At 53.8% G+C, this 17,714-nt stretch overlaps 2 protein-coding genes across 2 annotated transcripts in view; both read right to left on the bottom strand.

Moving 5' to 3' along the window:
• TEF (TEF transcription factor, PAR bZIP family member) overlaps positions 1–9,364 on the bottom strand; it is a 24,152-nt gene extending 14,788 nt beyond the window's left edge. The window contains exon 1 of the mRNA XM_004373900.2: positions 9,262–9,364. Within this exon, the coding sequence (XP_004373957.1) occupies positions 9,262–9,364 (103 nt within the window). The remainder of the gene's footprint in view (positions 1–9,261) is intronic.
• Positions 9,365–16,786: 7,422 nt separating this feature from the next.
• The window catches only part of ZC3H7B (zinc finger CCCH-type containing 7B), a 55,621-nt gene continuing 54,693 nt past the window's right edge, over positions 16,787–17,714 (bottom strand). The window contains exons 22-23 of the mRNA XM_004373897.2: positions 17,524–17,687; positions 16,787–17,033 (exon numbers count right to left, since the gene is read on the bottom strand). Of these exons, the coding sequence (XP_004373954.1) occupies positions 16,787–17,033; positions 17,524–17,687 (411 nt within the window). The remainder of the gene's footprint in view (positions 17,034–17,523; positions 17,688–17,714) is intronic.

The raw sequence follows: 17,714 nt of genomic DNA, 5'->3' as shown, positions 1-17,714 counted from the left end.
GGGGGAGGGGGAGGGGGAGGGCGGACCTTCTTGCTCCAGGGACTGTCTAGGGTCGTGGGACACAGATGCGAAGCCCAGCCCGCGCCCCTCCTCCCACACGCCCCAGAGGTTGGCTGAGACCAGGGCCCGGCAGGCTAGGCCGCCGCTGGCAGCGGTGTTAGGTTGCCCACGCTTCCTGGGTTTTGGGGGCGGGCGTGGCGGCCAGATAAACTTGAGCGTGCAGGCGCATTCTTGAGGCCCTGGGTGGGGAGAAGGGCATGCCCTGAGCCAGGGCCGGGTACACGCCTCGGCCCGCTCAGTTATTAGCCATGACCTTCGGAAAGCCCATTTGCTTAACTGAGGCCTCTTTCCTCATCCATCAGATTAAGAGGTTGAGCTAGATAATCTCTAGACAGCTCTGGAAACCTATTTCTCTGTAGACCCTGCCCTTTTCCTAAAAACGGAAACAAAAAAACTCTTTTACACAAGGTACTTATTACAGATTTTGTGGGGCCAACCACCTCCTCTCTTAAAATACAAATACTCCCTGGGGTTTATCAGAACACCTGTAAAATGTGATGTAAAATATGAAGGTATTGTAGGAAGCTGCTCCCGAACAGCGCTCAGAACTTTGTGCCTCTTTATAGTGCGGATCAGACTCTGGTTTAAACCCGAGCAATACTAGGCTCTCCGTCAGTAAACTCCAGAGGGCAGGAACTTTGGTTTATTTATCCGGTATCCCTCCAATGGCTCGGGGCTTTCTAGTAGGAGGGGCTGGGGAAAAGGCAGCCCTTGGTTCCTGGCGTAGAGGCCTGACCCCAACACTCAGCTAGTTGAAAGTTGTCAGGTTGGTGCTATGGGAATTTTGCTGGGATTTGAGGAGGAAAAAGAGGTTTAGAAGCTAAGCAGGCCTGCAAAGCAAGAAGTTGGGAGGGACTTTGGGTGGCGCTAGTTGTAGGGTGATGGAGTCTGACTCCAAAATTGAAGTTCTTACTGTCACAAAGTAGACTTCAGTCACCAATCTATTGCTTCACCTCTCCAGGCCTCCTGTTCCTTTTATGTCAAATAGGGATAGGGCTGGATCTACCTTCTGGAGTCGCAATGAAGGTTAAAGGAGCCAATGCATGTAAAATGCACAGTTGCAAACCTGCAACAAATGGTAACTTTGATCATTTTACTGAGACTGTGATGGATACACAGCCGCTTCTCTGTGTAGTCACTATCCCAGAGGCTGGTGCTGGGCCTAGATTTCTCTCAATGTAGTGGAAATACTGTGTACAGAAAATCTCTTGTGTTGTAGAATTATTGTTAGTGGAAATTCTTCTGTATGTGGCTATCTAAGACATTTTTAGGAGAATCTGGCCTAGAGATTTTTAGAAACAAATTTTAAAGAGCATTCTAAGGAAATTGATTAAAAACAATATATGAAGCTTTAAAAAGAATGACTAGTTGATTCATGAAGAGGCTTGCCAGATTAGAGTTAAATTTATATTTTTCTGGCTAATGTGATCTTATTGAAGGAGACAAACATTTTCAAGGTATAAGAGGAGGATTCATGAAAACATAACAGTGGAAAGTTATAACACTTGATTATGACAAAAGTGGGCTGTAGTAAGAGGAAGTAAAGGTTTAGATTATTTTTAAAACTACAGTTATCCAAAAGGGGTAATGCATAACCCACCCACCACCCAGCCCTGAGCAACCGACCTAACAGGCAAGTGATTCTGGTGAGAAATGAGGAAACAGGTTAGGACTTTTAAGACTTAATTTTGGTTCTGTTGTCTGTTCATGTACCAACACTCCCCAGAGAGAGGGTTTTTCCCTGGATAACCAAAGGGCAAATGGTGTGTCGCAAATACTGCAGGACACGTTCTCTCTTGTGCTTAATTGCACATTGTGGGGTTCACTACAGTGCTGACTGGTAACAGCAGCACCACCGAGGAGGCTGGAACCACCACGTTCTCCTTTTCTTTCTCCATCTGATCTGAGAAGAGCCATAGACGCCTTACTCTACCTCTGTCTCCCATCAGTAAAGCGAGGTTAAGAGTGCAACCTTCTCCCTTCTCTTGTTGTTAGGTGCCATCCAGTGGATTTGGGATTCATAGCAACCCCATGTGACAGCGTAGAACTGTCCCATAGGATTTTTTTAGGCTGTAGTCTTTACAGGAGCACATCATCTGGTCTTTCTCCCATGGAGCCACTGTGTGGCTTTGAACCACCAACTTTTTGGTTAGCAGCCGAGTGCTTAACCGTTTCAACACCAGGGTTTCTTCTGCCTTCTCTTAATGGAGGAATAAATGTGCAAAGTAATTAGCTAATTTCCGTAACATTTGTGAGCCCCACAAAGAAATAAACTCCATAAAAAGAACACGTTATTACGTGGTTAAGACTTTAAAGGTGTGACGTGGCACCTTGGTAGTATTTAGTAATAGGTTTTCAGTGCAACAGTTTCTTGAGGGAAGCGTAGGTCCTGGGAGCTTGGGAGGCAGCCTGGGCAGAATATCCCATTAGCCACTGACCAGCTGTGTGGCCTTGGGCAAGTGACTTCTCCTGTCTAAGCCTCAGTTATTTTCCTCTTAGAAACAGATGAATCCGCTTACCTCACAAGGATTATCTGTGATAACAAGCCAGGTGTCCACCTAGAACAAGGTGGGAGTCCTCACCCCCTTCCATTCAGGCTGTGTTGGGTCAGGAGTATATTTGGGGTGTGAGGAGAAGGCCGTGGGCCTGAGGATGGGTTCTAGAGTCTAAGCTAGAGCAGAGTCGGGATGTGAAATGTCCATTTTTCAGAGCTGGACTAGTTTTAAATTCTACTCTTTAATGTTCCAGAAACCTGCTAACCAACCCAAGTTAAAAGCTTACTTCAGTTGAGCCTATGCAGACCAAGTGACTTTCATAATGCCCTTCTGCCATTTTACCTTACTATTATTTAAATCTGAAGTTCAGAGGAGCTACAATCCCAGCACAGGAGCCTTTGGCCACATGTATGAGCCCTGGTCGTGCAGTGGTTAAGAGCTCGGCTGGTAACCAAAAGGTCAGCAGTTCGAATCCCCCAGCTGCTCGTTGGAAACCCTATGGGGCAGTTATACTCTGTTCTGTAGGGTGGCTGTGAGTCGGAATTGACTCGACAGCAATGGGTGTGTGTGTGTGTGTGTGGCCATATACTCAGCATCTCAAAGGACTGCACCACTCTGTCTTCTGACTTAAAGAAAAATGTGACATGAGCCTGGTGTGCATATGAGCAGAACGACAATAAAGCTTCCATTGAGCTCAAACAAAGACCAGTTATCTGTGCCCGCTGCCGGTAGAAAATGCAGGAAGCACAGTGCTTTGCTCAGGCTAGTAAGTTCAGTAAATGTTTGTTGGCTCACTTTGTTGTCGGTGCTGGCAGGAGGGTTAACAAAACCCTTCTGAGCCAAGTCACATACATTTGGAGCATTACTAACATTAACAGTCAATGTGTTTGACTCACAATCGAACCTGGAATTACAAACATGAGCCATCCTCATGGCAAGTCCCCCGGAACTAGTGTTGCTGGCAGCTCACTCCTTTCTGGTCCACGTACTTGTGGCTACATAGTTCTGGGCTCTGTGGTTTGTGCCTGGGCTCAGTGTGTTCCAGGGGAGAAGTGGCAGGTGGAGTCTCTTTATTACCTCTTACCTCTTGCCCATCTTGTCAGTACTCTCAAGAGTACTAGTTTCTTGTTTGGCTCACATTTTCCCACTCTCAGGGCTCAGATTACAGGAGAGCTGCCCATGAGTGCCATTTCCAGAGAGAAGCCCTCACCCCTGGCCTCTGCCACATCCCAGGGTTTCTCCAGTCAAAGCCGTGATGGGGGCAGAGGGGTAAGGTGTGGGCTCTGGGGCTGGACCATGTGGGTCTGGTTCCTGCTTCTACTACTTCCTGTGTGACCTTAGGCAAGTTACTTAACCTCTCTGTGCCTTAGTGTCAGAAGTCAAGGAATCAATTCAGGCACGGTGCTGAGAATAGCAGTGGCGCATACTCAGTGCTCAATTAAAGTTAACTCATTATTCTATCTTGGGTGGTTCTGGGGATACTACATTCCTCCTCACCTGCCACTTCCCCAAGAACAGCGGGGGTGGGCGGGGTGGCCTTCAAGGCCCTTCAGACTCTCCAAAGCTCTCCAACCTCACCTCTTATTTCTCTTTTCCTCGTTCACTTTCTGCATCCACAGTGGCCTTTTTGTTTTGTTTTTGTTTTCACGATGGCCTTTTATTCCTCGGATACGTTTAGTCTTTCTTACCCCAGGAAAGAGCCTTTGCAGGTGCTGTTCCCTCAGCCTGAAAGCTCCTCATGTAACTGGCTCTTCCTCACTGTCGGGCCTCAGATGTCACCCCCTGAGAGGCTGGCCCTGGCCCCTCTGACTGCTTAGCATCTGGCTCTCTCCTCTAGAATGCAAATGCCACGCGAACAGGACTGCTCAGTCAATGTCAAATGACTGGGCAACTGAAGAGGGGCCGCCCTGTGATATGGTTTCAGAGACCCCAGGAAATCCCGTGTGTAGGGAAGAGCTTAGAAATGGCAGAGCTGGGTGTGAACTCTTGACAACTGTGTGGCCTTCCCATCTCTGAGCATCAGTCCCCTCATCTGTAGAGCGAACAATCACAGCTCCTTTGCAAAGCCATTCAGAGATAGTGACGTAAAAGTACATAGCACAGTTCCTGGTGCATGCTCAAGGAGCAGTGGCTGTTGGAATCAGGACTCATTCCTTCAGCGGCCTAGCCTGTGGGTTAGGTCTGATAAGATGCAAAGCCATCTGGAAGGGGTGCTCCTTGAAGCTGTTGTCAGTTTCTGGCACTTGGTGAGAATGAGTTCCTCCCATTTTTTTGAGTGGTGAGCAGGGACAGGTAGCCAAGAAGGCTCCAGGCCCCTAAGGCAGGAGGGAAGAAAGGAGAGCTGGGACCATATGCTGGCCCTGAGGGTAGCCAGTCTTTCTGAGTTCATTTGTCACCAGAGAAACAGATGAAATATACAGTTTAAAAGGTTGTAGTAAGGATTAGGTCCCTGGGTAGCACAAATGTTTAAGCACTCCGTTACTGGTTGGCAGTTCAGATTTACCCAGAGGTGCCTCAGAAGAAAGGCCTGGCAATCTATTTCTGAAAGATCACAGCTGTTGAAAACCCTATGGAGCACAATTCTACTCTGGCACGCGTGGGGTCGCCGTGAGTCAGAATCGACTCTATGGCGACTGGCTTCTTGGTTTTTTTTTTTTTGATGATGATTAAATTTGCTCACATGTGCATCACATGGATGGCTCCCCCACCCTTTGTCTTCCCTGAAAGCAAACTTTGTGATTTCTCAGTTTCGCTTTGGTCCCCCAGGCTAGGAGTGGAGGCTACCATATAGACCTTTAATAAGGCCAAGCTCAGACAGCCCTCCTGGCCTGAGTCCACCCTCTCTGTTCATTTTCCTCAATCCACCCGGGAGAAGTTTCCAAGCCCCTCCTACCTACACTCTTGCCTCTGCCCCAGAGCCCTGCTGACAGCCTGCCCGGTATATAGGGCCAGCTCAGCTAGGCTGACCCGTCTGGTACAGGGCTGGTGGCAACATGCCCCTCAGAGCCTCAGCACAAATTTGCAAGGAGACAACTCTGTGTGTGCATGTGTGCATGTGTGTGTGCATACGCACACATACACACACACAAACTTGTAATATTGCAGTTCTTTCAGGGAGAACATCCATAGGAAGGAAGATGGGGAGAAGGGGTTTGGGTTCAGGTTGCAAATGTGATGTAGGTGGAGGGGGCAGAACAGTGGGCCACGCTGCTCTTTGCATTTCACAGAAAAAAGGGTGTGGCGATTCAGTTTGCAAACATTTTCACATAGGATAACTTATCTGATCCTAGATTCTTCTTCCCCTTTTCACAGACTGAGGATGGAGAGAGAGAGAGGTGTGGCAACGCTGCATGGCCAGGAGTCTCCTCCTTGTTCTGGGTATAATCCCTATGCTGCCACACCGAGAAGTGACTCTGGTTTAAGGGGTCCCATGCGAGGACCCTGCCTGCACAGCTCAGGACGAAGGCCTTGTTCAGCCTGGGAGTGTGTTTTCATGCTACACAGTCCCCTGAAAAGGAGGCCTGAGTGACCAGGGTTGGCAGAAAGATGGGCAGTTTCTGAGGCCAGCCAAAGCCCTATGGGGTGCAGGGAAGGTAGGGTGTAAGGAGCTAATGGTGCAGTTTAGACAAGCAGGATCTTTCCAGAAGCAAGAGAATAAAGAAGCGAGAGATGGGGCTGGAGTAAGTGGCCTGGAACAGAACCAATTCTTGGAAGAGGATCCTTGGGAGGAAGGGCCGGACCAGAGACAGGAAGAATAGTCCTTAGGGATCAGGGCCCAGAGACAAAGAGGGGAAACTGAGTCAGAGCCTGGAGTACAGACCCACCCTATTGCTGGCCATGGATTTCTCTGCTCACAGGGAGGCTGGCCAAACAGGTGGACCCTGGTGATGGACCGCCAGGTGGCCATTGTAACCTGAAACCAAGGGAGGCTTGGACCTGGCTGGCTGAGTTTGGGAAAGTCTGCTTCTCCAGGGATGGGGAAGAGGCAGAGGTTCTGGGCAGGCTGGGGCGGGAGCAAGAGGGCAGGGATCCCAAGGTGGGACCTCGGGGAAAGTTTCCGAACTAAGACATGGAACAAGAGACTGCAAGGGGCGGGGGGCTGAGTCTAGTGAGAACACACCTAGAATTTTTCACACTCCACAAGGCTTTCCGTGGAAATTCCCCCAGACTGGAGATGAGATATGCTGTGCAGTTGACTTAATCATGTGCTAAGGCACAGTCACAGGGCTGGAGAAAGAAGAGAAAGTGGGGAATTTGTAAACAGGTCCTCAGTCTCCTGAGGAGCAATCTGCCCCCTTCATACCCGATGGGGCCCCGCAGAAAGTTGCCAGGGCAAGGGCCCGGGAGCCTGAGGGAAACCCTGCTTCCTCAGGGTCGACAGCTGGCCACCTCTGTGGGTCTGCCTCGCAGAACCAAGATCAGCAGCCCAAGGCTGATTCCTCTGAGGCAGAGGTCAGACATACCTCCTCTCTCCAACCTCTACCATTTCTGACACCAGCCGTCCCTATCACGGCACTCTCCACTTCTCTGCTGGGTTCGATGATTCATTGTAATGGCCACACACAACTCACAGACTTGTGGTCTGCCTCCCAGTGGGTCTGCCAGAGTGGTAGTGAACGGAGAGAGGCCAATTCAATGAGAACTTCTTATTGCTTGTTACATGACTGCACCGTGCTAGAAAGTGTACTTCTGTATGGTGTGTGTACTCCCTTTCACCAAGATCTATTGCTTTTTAGGTAGATGTTTTTATTTTTAGAAACTATTTGGAGAGACTGGGAGCTTTGGAAAGTAGCAATTGCAGAGGGGACAGTAATGGGTGGGGTGCACTGATGTCCCCTCATTTTATGCCCCCCATTGGCCACAGGCATCTGCCAGTCCTGTGGGACCTCATGCTTCTGGCCATCAGTGTGATGCCACATGCAGAGGTGATAGGAGGTGGCCGCCACACTGGCCCATGCTGCTCTGACTCACCCAGTCATACCAGACCCATAATCCTTAGAGCCAGCCAGTGCTTGGCAAAACTCCACCTGAGACCTTGGGTGCATCCCCTCAGCGCTGAGCCCCGGCTCTGCCCACCGTAGTGAGCAAGGGGGACTTTCTGCGTTGCAGGGCTCTGCAGACCAGAGGGAGTGCCAGCGGCCAGCAGCTGCCGCCACACTTCAAAGGCCTTGTGATCCCTGGCTGAGGAGTAGCATCCTGAGTCGCCCCCAAGAGCCCTTCCCTGTCCAGCTGGGAGCTGGCCCTGCCGAGCTGCCGGCCACCAGCTGCAACCTGTACACGTCCCCAGAGAGCCTGGGATGGCCTGGGTGGGACCCTAGGGGGCTGTGCTGCCTGCCCTGGGTGCCAGGACCAAGAAAGGAGCCCTCTGCCTCTAGATTTTGGAAGTTTTTGGAAGAGGCCTTCCAGTTTCACCCACCCATGCAGGTCACTCAGAGATGCCAAAAAGGCTGTGACCTGTTTGTGGGCGTAGACTCCACCTGGGGCTCATCTGTCAGGTAAGTTGCAGGGGTCCCCTGAGATGGGCTTCTCCTGGTGAGCAGTTGAGTCCTAAGTGCTAGCAGGGCCCAGGAGCACCATCTATGAGGCCCACCTCACAGGGTGGCTCGGACTGCCCCAGCATTCAAAACCACAGCATCCTGGACTCAAAACTACATGAGAGAGCCACCCGGAACGCTGCCCTGAGCCACAGGAACATCTGCTGTGACCAGAATCAGCTGCCTCTCCTTTCCTGACATAAAAACTGTCCAAGCCCACTCCCCAGAGGTGAGAGGGAGGACGGCGGCTGTGTATTTGTCCCAGGCTTCCAAGTCTGGGGAAGTGGGCCGACAGCCCTGTGGAAGGAAGTCCTGTGGGGACAACCAGGGCCACCTGGTGATGGACTCTATCGGTGCCAGCACAGCGGGATGAGAGAGAGGCCTGAGAAAGGTCTCCTAAGGGGACACTGGGTGGCAGAGAACAGTTGAGCAATGAGGACCTGGGTGCAAGCACCTGGCGTCTCAGAGCAGAAGAGATTTGGAGGGATATGTATCAGGAGGGGTGCCCTGAGCAGGCTGGCCCCCAACTCTCCCCAAGCTGACCATGGCCCTGGGGCTCCCATGCAGGATTGGGAGACACCTGGTGCTGGCCCGGAGCTGCCTCATCCTCACCCTCCTCTCCCTCTCACGAGCTCGCCCTCGCGCCTGTGTTTGCCTGTGGTATCCTAGGAACGCAGGGCTTGAGACTGTGGTCCGGTTACATAACAGCCTTCATCCCAGCCAGAGATCAGCCCTCCAGAGCAGAAGCCGAGGCAGCGCCCGGGGACGCCACTTCTCCAGACACAGGGCTGTGGCCACCCAATCTCCAGTCTCTCCCTCTCCCCTGTGCACCCCAACATGCAGGGGAGGGAACCTCACAAACAACCAGTGTCCCACTAGATTCTTCCACCAGGCCCTCTTGTCTGTCCCTGGCCCATGTGAGGGCAGCACCTGTTGGTGGCCGCTCCCTAACACGCGTTCTGAAACTGGCAGTCCTTGGGGCAGTCCCTGAGTTGGTGTGTCACCCACAGGCCACTGCCTACCTGGCCTTTTCTGCACTGAGGAAGGGTTCAAGGGCAGATCCTTGCTGGGGACCCTCTCTCTGCCTGGAGATGCCTGCCCTACCACTGCACTGGTCTGCCCCCACCCTTGGCACCTGGGCAGTCAGCCAGCGCAGCCACCCCTGCTCCTACCTGCCCTCTTCTCTGGCCAAGGCAAAGAGTGTTCCAGCAGGGACTTGAGGACCTCTGGCATGTCCATGGCAGGGGCCACTCCGATCCGGTCACAGCTTGCCATGGCCCACGGGAGGCACTTGCTCCGGGAGTTTGGAAGCAGCGGGAAGGCAGTGGCTGGCAGGGAGCTGTGGGCTTGCAGCAGGCGGGGCAGGAGCCCAAGGCAGCCAATGGGCAGTACGGCCCAGCCCACCCGGCGACCTCCTGCTTGGCCACCTGCCAGCTCCGCTGCAGCCAGGCCTGCCTTCCCTTCCTGCTGCCTGGTAGATAGGACTGGCTCCTCAGCGCGCCAGCCGCAGCACGTGGAACCACCACACCAATCCTTTGCAGGGGCGGCCTGTTATCTAACTTTGCAAAGGGAAGTTCTTCCCCCAAGCTGGGAGCCAGTGCCAGGGCTGCCAGGTGAGAAAGGGGAGTGCGCTCCACGCCCACAGCCAGCAGGCTCCCACACACAGCCTGGAGGCCCAGCGGAGAGCAGGCACCATGGAAACCATCTGGGCTGCGTCCAGAGACCCTAGCAAGACAGGACACAGGCAGGACCAGCACAAAGGACACACCCTGTGTTTACAGGCACAGGCATATGAATGCGCAGCATGCGATCACCTGCAAACTAGTGAGCCTCTGGGGTTGTTGGCATGTTCTGCTGTGGCCGTGCCACACCACAAGGCCCTGCAGGGCGTGTCCATGTGGCCTGCACCAGTGGGGTTCATGCCTCTGCAGAGCCTGCTCTCCCAAGGGAAGTGGCTAACTCCACAGCCTGAAGTGCTTTGGCCTTTGGGGGAGGGGAGGGGAGAAGAAGCAGGTGGCTAGCGGACAAGCGTGGGGAGGGCAGGTACCACTGAAACCAGGTGCAGGCTCATCCTGATAATGAGTCACTGCCCCCAGCCCATCCTGGGACCTTGGTGGCAGCTGGCTGTTTGCTGTAGTCCTCTTCCTTGCCCTCCCCCCAGGACACTGCCTGGTCTCTGTGGTCCCCAGGCCACTTGAACCTGTGGGTAACGCCAAGGTTCTGTACGTTGCCATCCACCAGAGACCAACATCAGAGCCAAGCCCCATGGCCTAGGTGTGCCAGGGACTCGATTTTGTCACGCACTGAGGTGGGGTCTGGCACAAGCCACACAGCTCTTCTGGGTCTCGGTTCCAAACTGTTGAGTGCGGTGAGCTCTGAGCTTCCTTTGGCTCTGGTTCTGTATCTTTGAAGCTCCAGGTTGGATGCAATAAGCACTTGGCCTTCTGTGCTGTCCGACTTTTCTGCACTCCTTGGCTGCTTTCCATTTTGCACAGAATCAAATACTCCAGGAATCCCTCCTGGTCTCTCCCATTCCTCACAGTCCCCAGCTTTCCTCTCATTATACGCCTTCTCTCCCAGACAGCCCTCTCCAAAGTAACATTCTTTTCCCAAATTACTTAAAAATTAATTTTAATTTTTGAATACAAAAAAGTAACGGCTCAAAGCTCAAAACTATTTCTAAAGGTATGCTTCAGAAATGTCCTTCCTCCCCACTCGTTCCTCCTAAGTTTTTATTACTTCCTTATTTCTTGGTCCAGTGTTGAGAGGATTTTGTAATCACGAAGGAAAGGCCTCCTTACTCTGCTGCTCACAGCTAGACCCCTGGCTGGAACCCTTTGCCTGTGTGACCCTCCTGAGTGCAAGACAGGCATCACATGAAGATGAGAGGACAGATGCCCACAGAGCATGATTTCAGAGGCAACATGGAGGACCCTGCATGTCTCCAAAATACCTACTTGGTGCAGGGTATTTCATTCTTGGGAGCACTCTGCAGACTCCTCATGTACAAATGTGTGCAGTCTCTGTGAATAAGTGCTGACCACATATCAGGCACCAGGCTAAGCCCTGGGAGAACTTCAAAGTTAAACTACACACTCTACCCTGAAGGGACTTTCATGCCACTGGGAGTCAGTCTGCCCAGACACCCTGACTCTGTATCATGGCATCAGCTTGCAGCACCGCCTGTGGCTGGCAGGGGTCACAGCAGTGGGTGGCTGGGCCAAGTGCTGGGGAGAGAGCACAGGTAGGGTCACACGGGACACAACTGGGAGAGAGGAAGCCAAGCACACACCTGGAGACACTGGTCGGTCACCTGGCAGGGGTGTTGGGATTGTCTGTACTTCTTGGGGTTCCCAGCTCAGAGGTCTGATGCCCACTGCAGATGGTCTGGGGCCAGTGGGGTCCTTATCAAGGCCACTGAGCCCATCCCCAACCCCTACCCTTGGGCTTCCACTGATTGTATTTGTCCCCAACTCCGTGGGGACAGTGTCCTTTATGTACGGACAGCAAGGTCTCTTGGCAGGGAAGCTGTGATCTACCGCTTGCCTTATGTTGGTCAGGCAGGAGCCCTTAGCAGACAAGAGGTCAGACTCGGAGCAGAAAAGGCCCAATGAGAGCATATCCTGCACTGTGCAGTTTGGGAAACAGGCCCAGACTGGGTAAGAACTTGCTTGAGGACACTCACTGCCTCACCCTTCTCGTTGGCTAGCACTGCATATTTGAATGCCAGATCAGGAAATGAAGATACCAGAGGAGGCAGACGAAAATGGACTGATCGTCAATCAGCCCCAGAGCCGGAGGTATTTTCTTCTGGCCTCACAGAAGACGGTCCCCCAGGCCAGACGGAGGTCTGGGAGGCTGCAGAGGGCTCCTCCAGTGGGGGTGTATGTGGATGCCGTTTTTTGGCAGAGCCCTCCAGGGCCTTCTCTAGAGGGGATGCAGAGCTGCCCCAGCCCCAGCCTGCAGGCCCCTGACAGTTACCTCACCTGCTTGTCCTCAGAAGCAGTTTTCCTGGAATGGAAGCAGGGACAGACACAGGTGCACCAGGGCTAGTGAGCTCACAGCAGCCCTGCTCACAGGACTGAAGTCAGAGACAGGACTGCTCAAAGCCCGCTCTGGCCATGTTGAGATAAGATAGCAGCCGCTAAATATCCAGGCCACATGGTTCATGAAAACACATACGTGAAATAGAATCAAGAGAGAAAGATGCAGAACAGTTAGTACACATGAATTGTTGTTAGCTGCCATCGAGTTAATTTAGACCCATGGTGACCCATGTGTGCAGAGTATACCTGCTCCATAGGGTTTCCAAGGCTGTGACCTTTCACAAGCAGACTACCAGGCCTTTCTTCTGAGGCATCTCTGGGGGGGTTTGAACAGCTGACCTTTCGGTTAGTAGTCTAGTGTTTAACCATCTGCACCACTCAGGGAGCCTGCACTTAGATTACAATGATGTAAAAATACTTGCAAAGTCACAATTGCAGTTTCACCTCTTCCAGGAAGCTCTCCTGGGTTCCCCAGCCTGGATGAGGTACCCTCCCCTGCTCATCACATCATCCTGCAATCTTCTATTTAGGTTGGTCCCCTCACTGTGAATTCCAGGGAGCCACAGTTTCTCCAGGAATCTTGTATCCTAGGGTCTGGGATGGAGTAGGTACTCAGCTAATGCTAATCAACCAGAAGTGAATTTAAGGGAATTTATGAGAATTTAAGGAGTACCTCACTGGCACTCAGTTACTAACCAAAAGGTTGGTGGTTTGAATCCACTCAGAGGCACCTCAGAAGAAAGGCCTGGCGATCTACTTCTGAAAGATCACAGCCATTGAAAACCCTATGAAGCACACTACTACTCTGACACAGATGGGTTCGCCATGAGTTGGAGTTGATTTGACTTGACAGCAACTGGTTTGGTTTTTGTTTATGAGAATTTAAGAACTGATGTCCACTGGGTCCACTGTCAGTCCTGCTTATCTGACTCCTTTTAAATTTCTGAGTTCAAGAAATGTACTGACGCTAGCCTGAGGGTGGGTCTGCATTTTTCTTCCAGGAGCTGTGCCTGGCTGTGCTGCTTTGGGGTTTCCTGGTGTGGCCACAGGCGCTGAGAACCACAGGACACCAGAGCTGAAGGGACCTTTGCCAGTTCCCAGTCTTGGCTCTGCCTCCCGAGTGTCCTTGGCACCTTCGCTGAACCTGAGCCACACAATCTGGACACCAAACGTGCAAGGCTGCTGTGGACAGACGTACTAGATCACAGTGCCTGGTGCAGAGAAGGGGCTCAGAAGCTGCTTCTGTTACTCATCCCATATTTATCAAGCACCTGAGCGCCTACTGCATACCCAGCCATGTGAGCTCCTAGCCCAGAGACTCCCTGCCCTGAGAAAATTCACAGGCCTGCAACATCTGTCCCTGGGGCCACTGCATATTGAAGTCTAAAGCTGGACATGTGCAGCCCCTCCTATCAGGACCCCATGCAGCCACGCACAATCCACCTCAGCAGCTACAGGTGTCCCCATTGAGAAGTCCTGCTCTGATATGCCCTCTCTTTGGAAAGATGAAGAAATGGGCCCATGTGGCTTCGGTCGCCTCAGGCCCAGCAGACATAGAGCTGCGTCGGGAGCACATTCCAAAGCATGGCCAGCCCCTTCGCCCTCCTGGAAAAGACTTACCCAGAAAGGTCAGAGGCTTGCGCTCTGGAGCCAGGATGGCACACACAGGAAAGAACGGGAGGGTGGGTACCTGGGACCACCCTGAGCAGTGGGCCATGAGCGGGCGGGCTACAGAAGAGCAGGTGCAGTGGCAACCATGGGCCACCTGTACAGAGCACAGCATGTCCCTGCCAGTGAGGTGCTGCCTGAGCTGGGGTCAGCTAGGTCAAGTGTTTACATGGGAACACAGACCTCCTGCCCCTCACCCTTCGGAATGTCCGCCTTGAGGCCTGTCCGGTGCCAGCCCAGCCCCAGGAGGACAGCCCAGGCCCCGGGGCACAAGCCCCAGGTGGGGAGGAACAGGAGTAACGCCTTGGGGACAGAGGTCAAAGTGCACATTTATTTTCTAGAACAAAGGCTAAAAGGAGCAAGTTTCTTTCATTTTATTTTAAGAAGGACAAAAATTGTTATTAAAACATCTACATTATTATCAAGATACTAGACCTTATGAATATTTAATATTAAAGTGTGGTATTCTTAAATTTTTAATACACAGACACCTTTAAAGGACCATTAAACCAATTACCGCCCAGCTGAGAAATGCAGCCTCCCAGGCCTCCACCAGAAAGGGCACTCACATTAGTGGCACCTCCCCCAGCACTGTGCCTGCTGTGCTGTCTTGTTCCCTCCATCTCGTCCCTGCCTGTTGGGGGTGGGCACAGGCCCAATTCAACTCTCTGGGCTTCTGAGCTACCCCTTCTAGGGATCACAACTGAGTAACTCTGCTCGTCATGAATAACGTGTTCTGGTTTCCCTCCCCACCCCAGCCACTCCAGCCTCCCCTCTTGTCCTAGCCCTCAGGAGGACCTCAGGCAGCCCTGGATTCCAAGGGCCCCCGGAAGGCTAGAGAAGAAAAATCTGGACTGAGTCCTGTTCCTCTGGGTGGAGACAAGCCTTTTCTTTCCCTGAGCACTCTGCTCTCTCCCCACTGGGCTCTAGTGCTCTGGGAGACTACCAGGCAGAGCTGGGCCCGGCAGGGAGCACTCCCACCCCCCAAATCACCTCTGCCCAAGGCTCTAGTCCCTGTCTGCTTGCATCCGGCCCACTGACGAGCAGGAAACACTCCTAATCTTGCCAGGGTGGCTGTATTTCCTGGCCAAGTCCTTTATCTTTAGCCCTCATTAGAAGTGATTCCTTGGATACCACACACATATATAATATTATATAGAGCGATATATTTAATACCTGTGTATATATGCATCACTGGAGCGACATATATACACACTAGAAACAAGGCTGGTGACAACAGACTGCAACACCACGGACCAGGGGAACAAGTGTCATCGACATTCAGGGCCACAGCCCCCACCTTGGGTATGGGCACTCCTCCCCCAGCCCCCAGCCACGCCACCAGCACCCAAACTCTGTAGTGCTGGCCTGCTGAGGGGGTCAGGGAAGAGGAAAGGGTGCATGCCACGGTTATCGGGAAAAGGTCAAGCAGTGGCAGCAGGAGGAACAGGGTTCCTTGCCACCTGTGCCCCATCACATCATCCACACACTGCCAATCCTTGCTCGAGGAGAAATAAGGGGTTTTATTCTCTCCATCTCACCCCCAGCCCAGTCTGGGTCCCTGGTTCCTTCCGGGGGTGCCCACTCCTTGTGACAATGGAGTGGGGTATTCTGGAATGTCTGGGGAACCAGGGGAGACAGGGTCTGCCCGGAGGGTGGGATGGAAAGAGTGCACACATGTCGTGCACATGTCAGACAAGAGGGTTGGGAGAGGGCTCGGTAGGTGAGGGTGGGGGCTGGGCATCAGCTAGGGCCCCAGGCAGCTGGTGGGGCCGGGGATCAGGGTGGGGTTGGGACAGATGGTCAAAACTGTATATCTGGATCTAGGGGAGAAGGGAGAGAGGACCCTGCTGGACCCCCAAGAGGGTTGGGTCTAATCCTGGAGTGGCCCTCGGTATACAGGGCTGACGCCCTTCTCTCCACCCCGCCGCCCCCATGCAGAACCTGAGCTTGTGGGTGCCCTGCCCCTTACCACCTCTCCTTGAACAGGCAGCCAGAGCCGGGATCCTTAGCAGGGAAGTAACCTCTGCTGCTACCTGCTCTACACCCACCCTCAGGAGGTACTGTCCCTCCACAGGGATGCTTACAGGCCCAGCCCCCGAGTCCCTTCCCCAGCCCGTGGCTGTCTGGACCCCAGATGCATACCCAATCCCTGCCAGGGAGCCTGTGGCTCCAGTCCATAACAGGCCCCAAGTTTCTGCCTTGTGCTGCAGGCTGGAGACCCTGGCAGGTCGTTCTTTCCCTCTAGGCCTCAGTTTTCCTATCTGCGAAATGGGGGTTTGGGTGGGATCATCTCTGAAGGCTCTAAGGAGCTACCATCCACATTCAGGGCCCACAATGGAGGGGCCGGGGGTTGTGTTATTAGAGGGAATGCAGTCCCTCAGTCAGGCTTCAGGGATCATCCAACCCAGCCCCTCCCTCCCTCCTACCCAGAGGGGAAACTGAGGCCACAAGGGTAGGTGATCAGTACAGAGTTCCCAGCTCCATCTGGGGCTGCATTTTAAAGCTAACGGGGCCTCCTGCCCTTGGTTGTGTCCTGATCTACCCCCAGGGAGGTGAGGGGGGGTGGGGCAGGGAGAAGGATCCTCATGCTGCAGATTCAAGTGGGGACCCTAGGCTCCCCAGCCCTGAGTGTTGGGCCCCTTTAGGAGAGGACAGAAGTTAAAGCTGTAGGCTGAAGCTAGAGGGGCCAGCTGAGGCCCCTCCCCCAGCCAGGAGAACCGTGGGGGTGGAGGGCTGGTCTGCCCAGGGTTTCAGCAGGACGAGGACCCTGGGGCCACTTGGGGCTGCAGCATGTGCACCTGGGTCTGCATACCTGGGCAGTGGGGGCAGAAAGGACAGATGGGGCCTGGGGGGCCGGGGGCTGCCTGGTGAGGGCGGCCACCCACCCCAAGCCCCGGCCTGCCCTGGCCCCTCTAACAGGCCCTCTGTCTCCACTGCAGCCCCCTAACCCCAGGACTTTGCCCGAGGCCAAGACCTGGCCCTACTCCCCAGTGGTGGTGGTGGCAGCGGCAGCAGGGGCTTCTGGGGTGGCAGCATCCCCGCCCTCTTGCAGCAGGAAGTTGTACTTGCCGAAGTCGTCGTCCCGTGGGCACAGAAGCATGTCCTTGCGGGCCTTGGCCAGCTTCTGCTTCAGCACCTCGCGCCGGTCCAGCCACTCATTGAGCTCCTCCTGCCCATGGGCGCAGCGGCACTTGTCCCCGTCCGGGCAGGCCTTGCCTTTCTGGAGCCTGTGGGTGGGAGGGGGTCACTGCCCACACCCTGGCCCTTCCCACAGCCTCTGCCCAGGCAGCCAGGCTCGGGGGCAAGCTGCTGCGTCCCGGCCTCTCTGGGATCTGACTCAGGGCTGCAAAGCAGGGGGCTGGGCAGGTCTGGGTCACCTGCCCCGTCTATACCCACACCCAACCAAAAAAAAAACCAACCCATTGCTGTCGAGTTGATTCCGACTCATAGCGACCCTACAGGACAGAGAACTGCCCCATAGGGTTTCCAAGGCTGTAAATCCTTATGGAAGCCAACTGCCACATCTTTCTCCCGGGAAACAGCTGACTTTTCAGTTGGCAGCTGAGCGCTTAACCACTGTGCCACCAGGGGCGGCTTTTCTAGCCTTACCACTCCTGCGCTCCAGCTCCAGGGCCAGCCCGTGGCCTCCACTGTGTCAGTCCCACTGCAGCCCGCGGGCCCCCCGTGTCCGCCCCTAACCCGGCCTCCCCAGAGCACCTGTCACAGAGCCGGAACTCGCCCATGGGGAAGCGGTAGGCCCAGCTGCTGGCATCGCTGTCGGACGTGAAGACCTTCTCCTTGTGCTTCTCGGACTGGATGTGCTGCTGCCACTGCTTCTTGCTGTTGCTGTTCTTGCCACAGAGCCAGCAGTGGTAGCCCATCTGGAGGCACAGCGACCTTGGGCGCTT

Source organism: Trichechus manatus, unplaced genomic scaffold (genome assembly GCF_000243295.1).
Source record: "Trichechus manatus latirostris isolate Lorelei unplaced genomic scaffold, TriManLat1.0 scaffold00027, whole genome shotgun sequence".
In the NCBI taxonomy this organism is placed as follows: Eukaryota; Metazoa; Chordata; class Mammalia; order Sirenia; family Trichechidae; genus Trichechus; species Trichechus manatus.
This window is presented reverse-complemented; position numbering and strand designations above follow the sequence as displayed.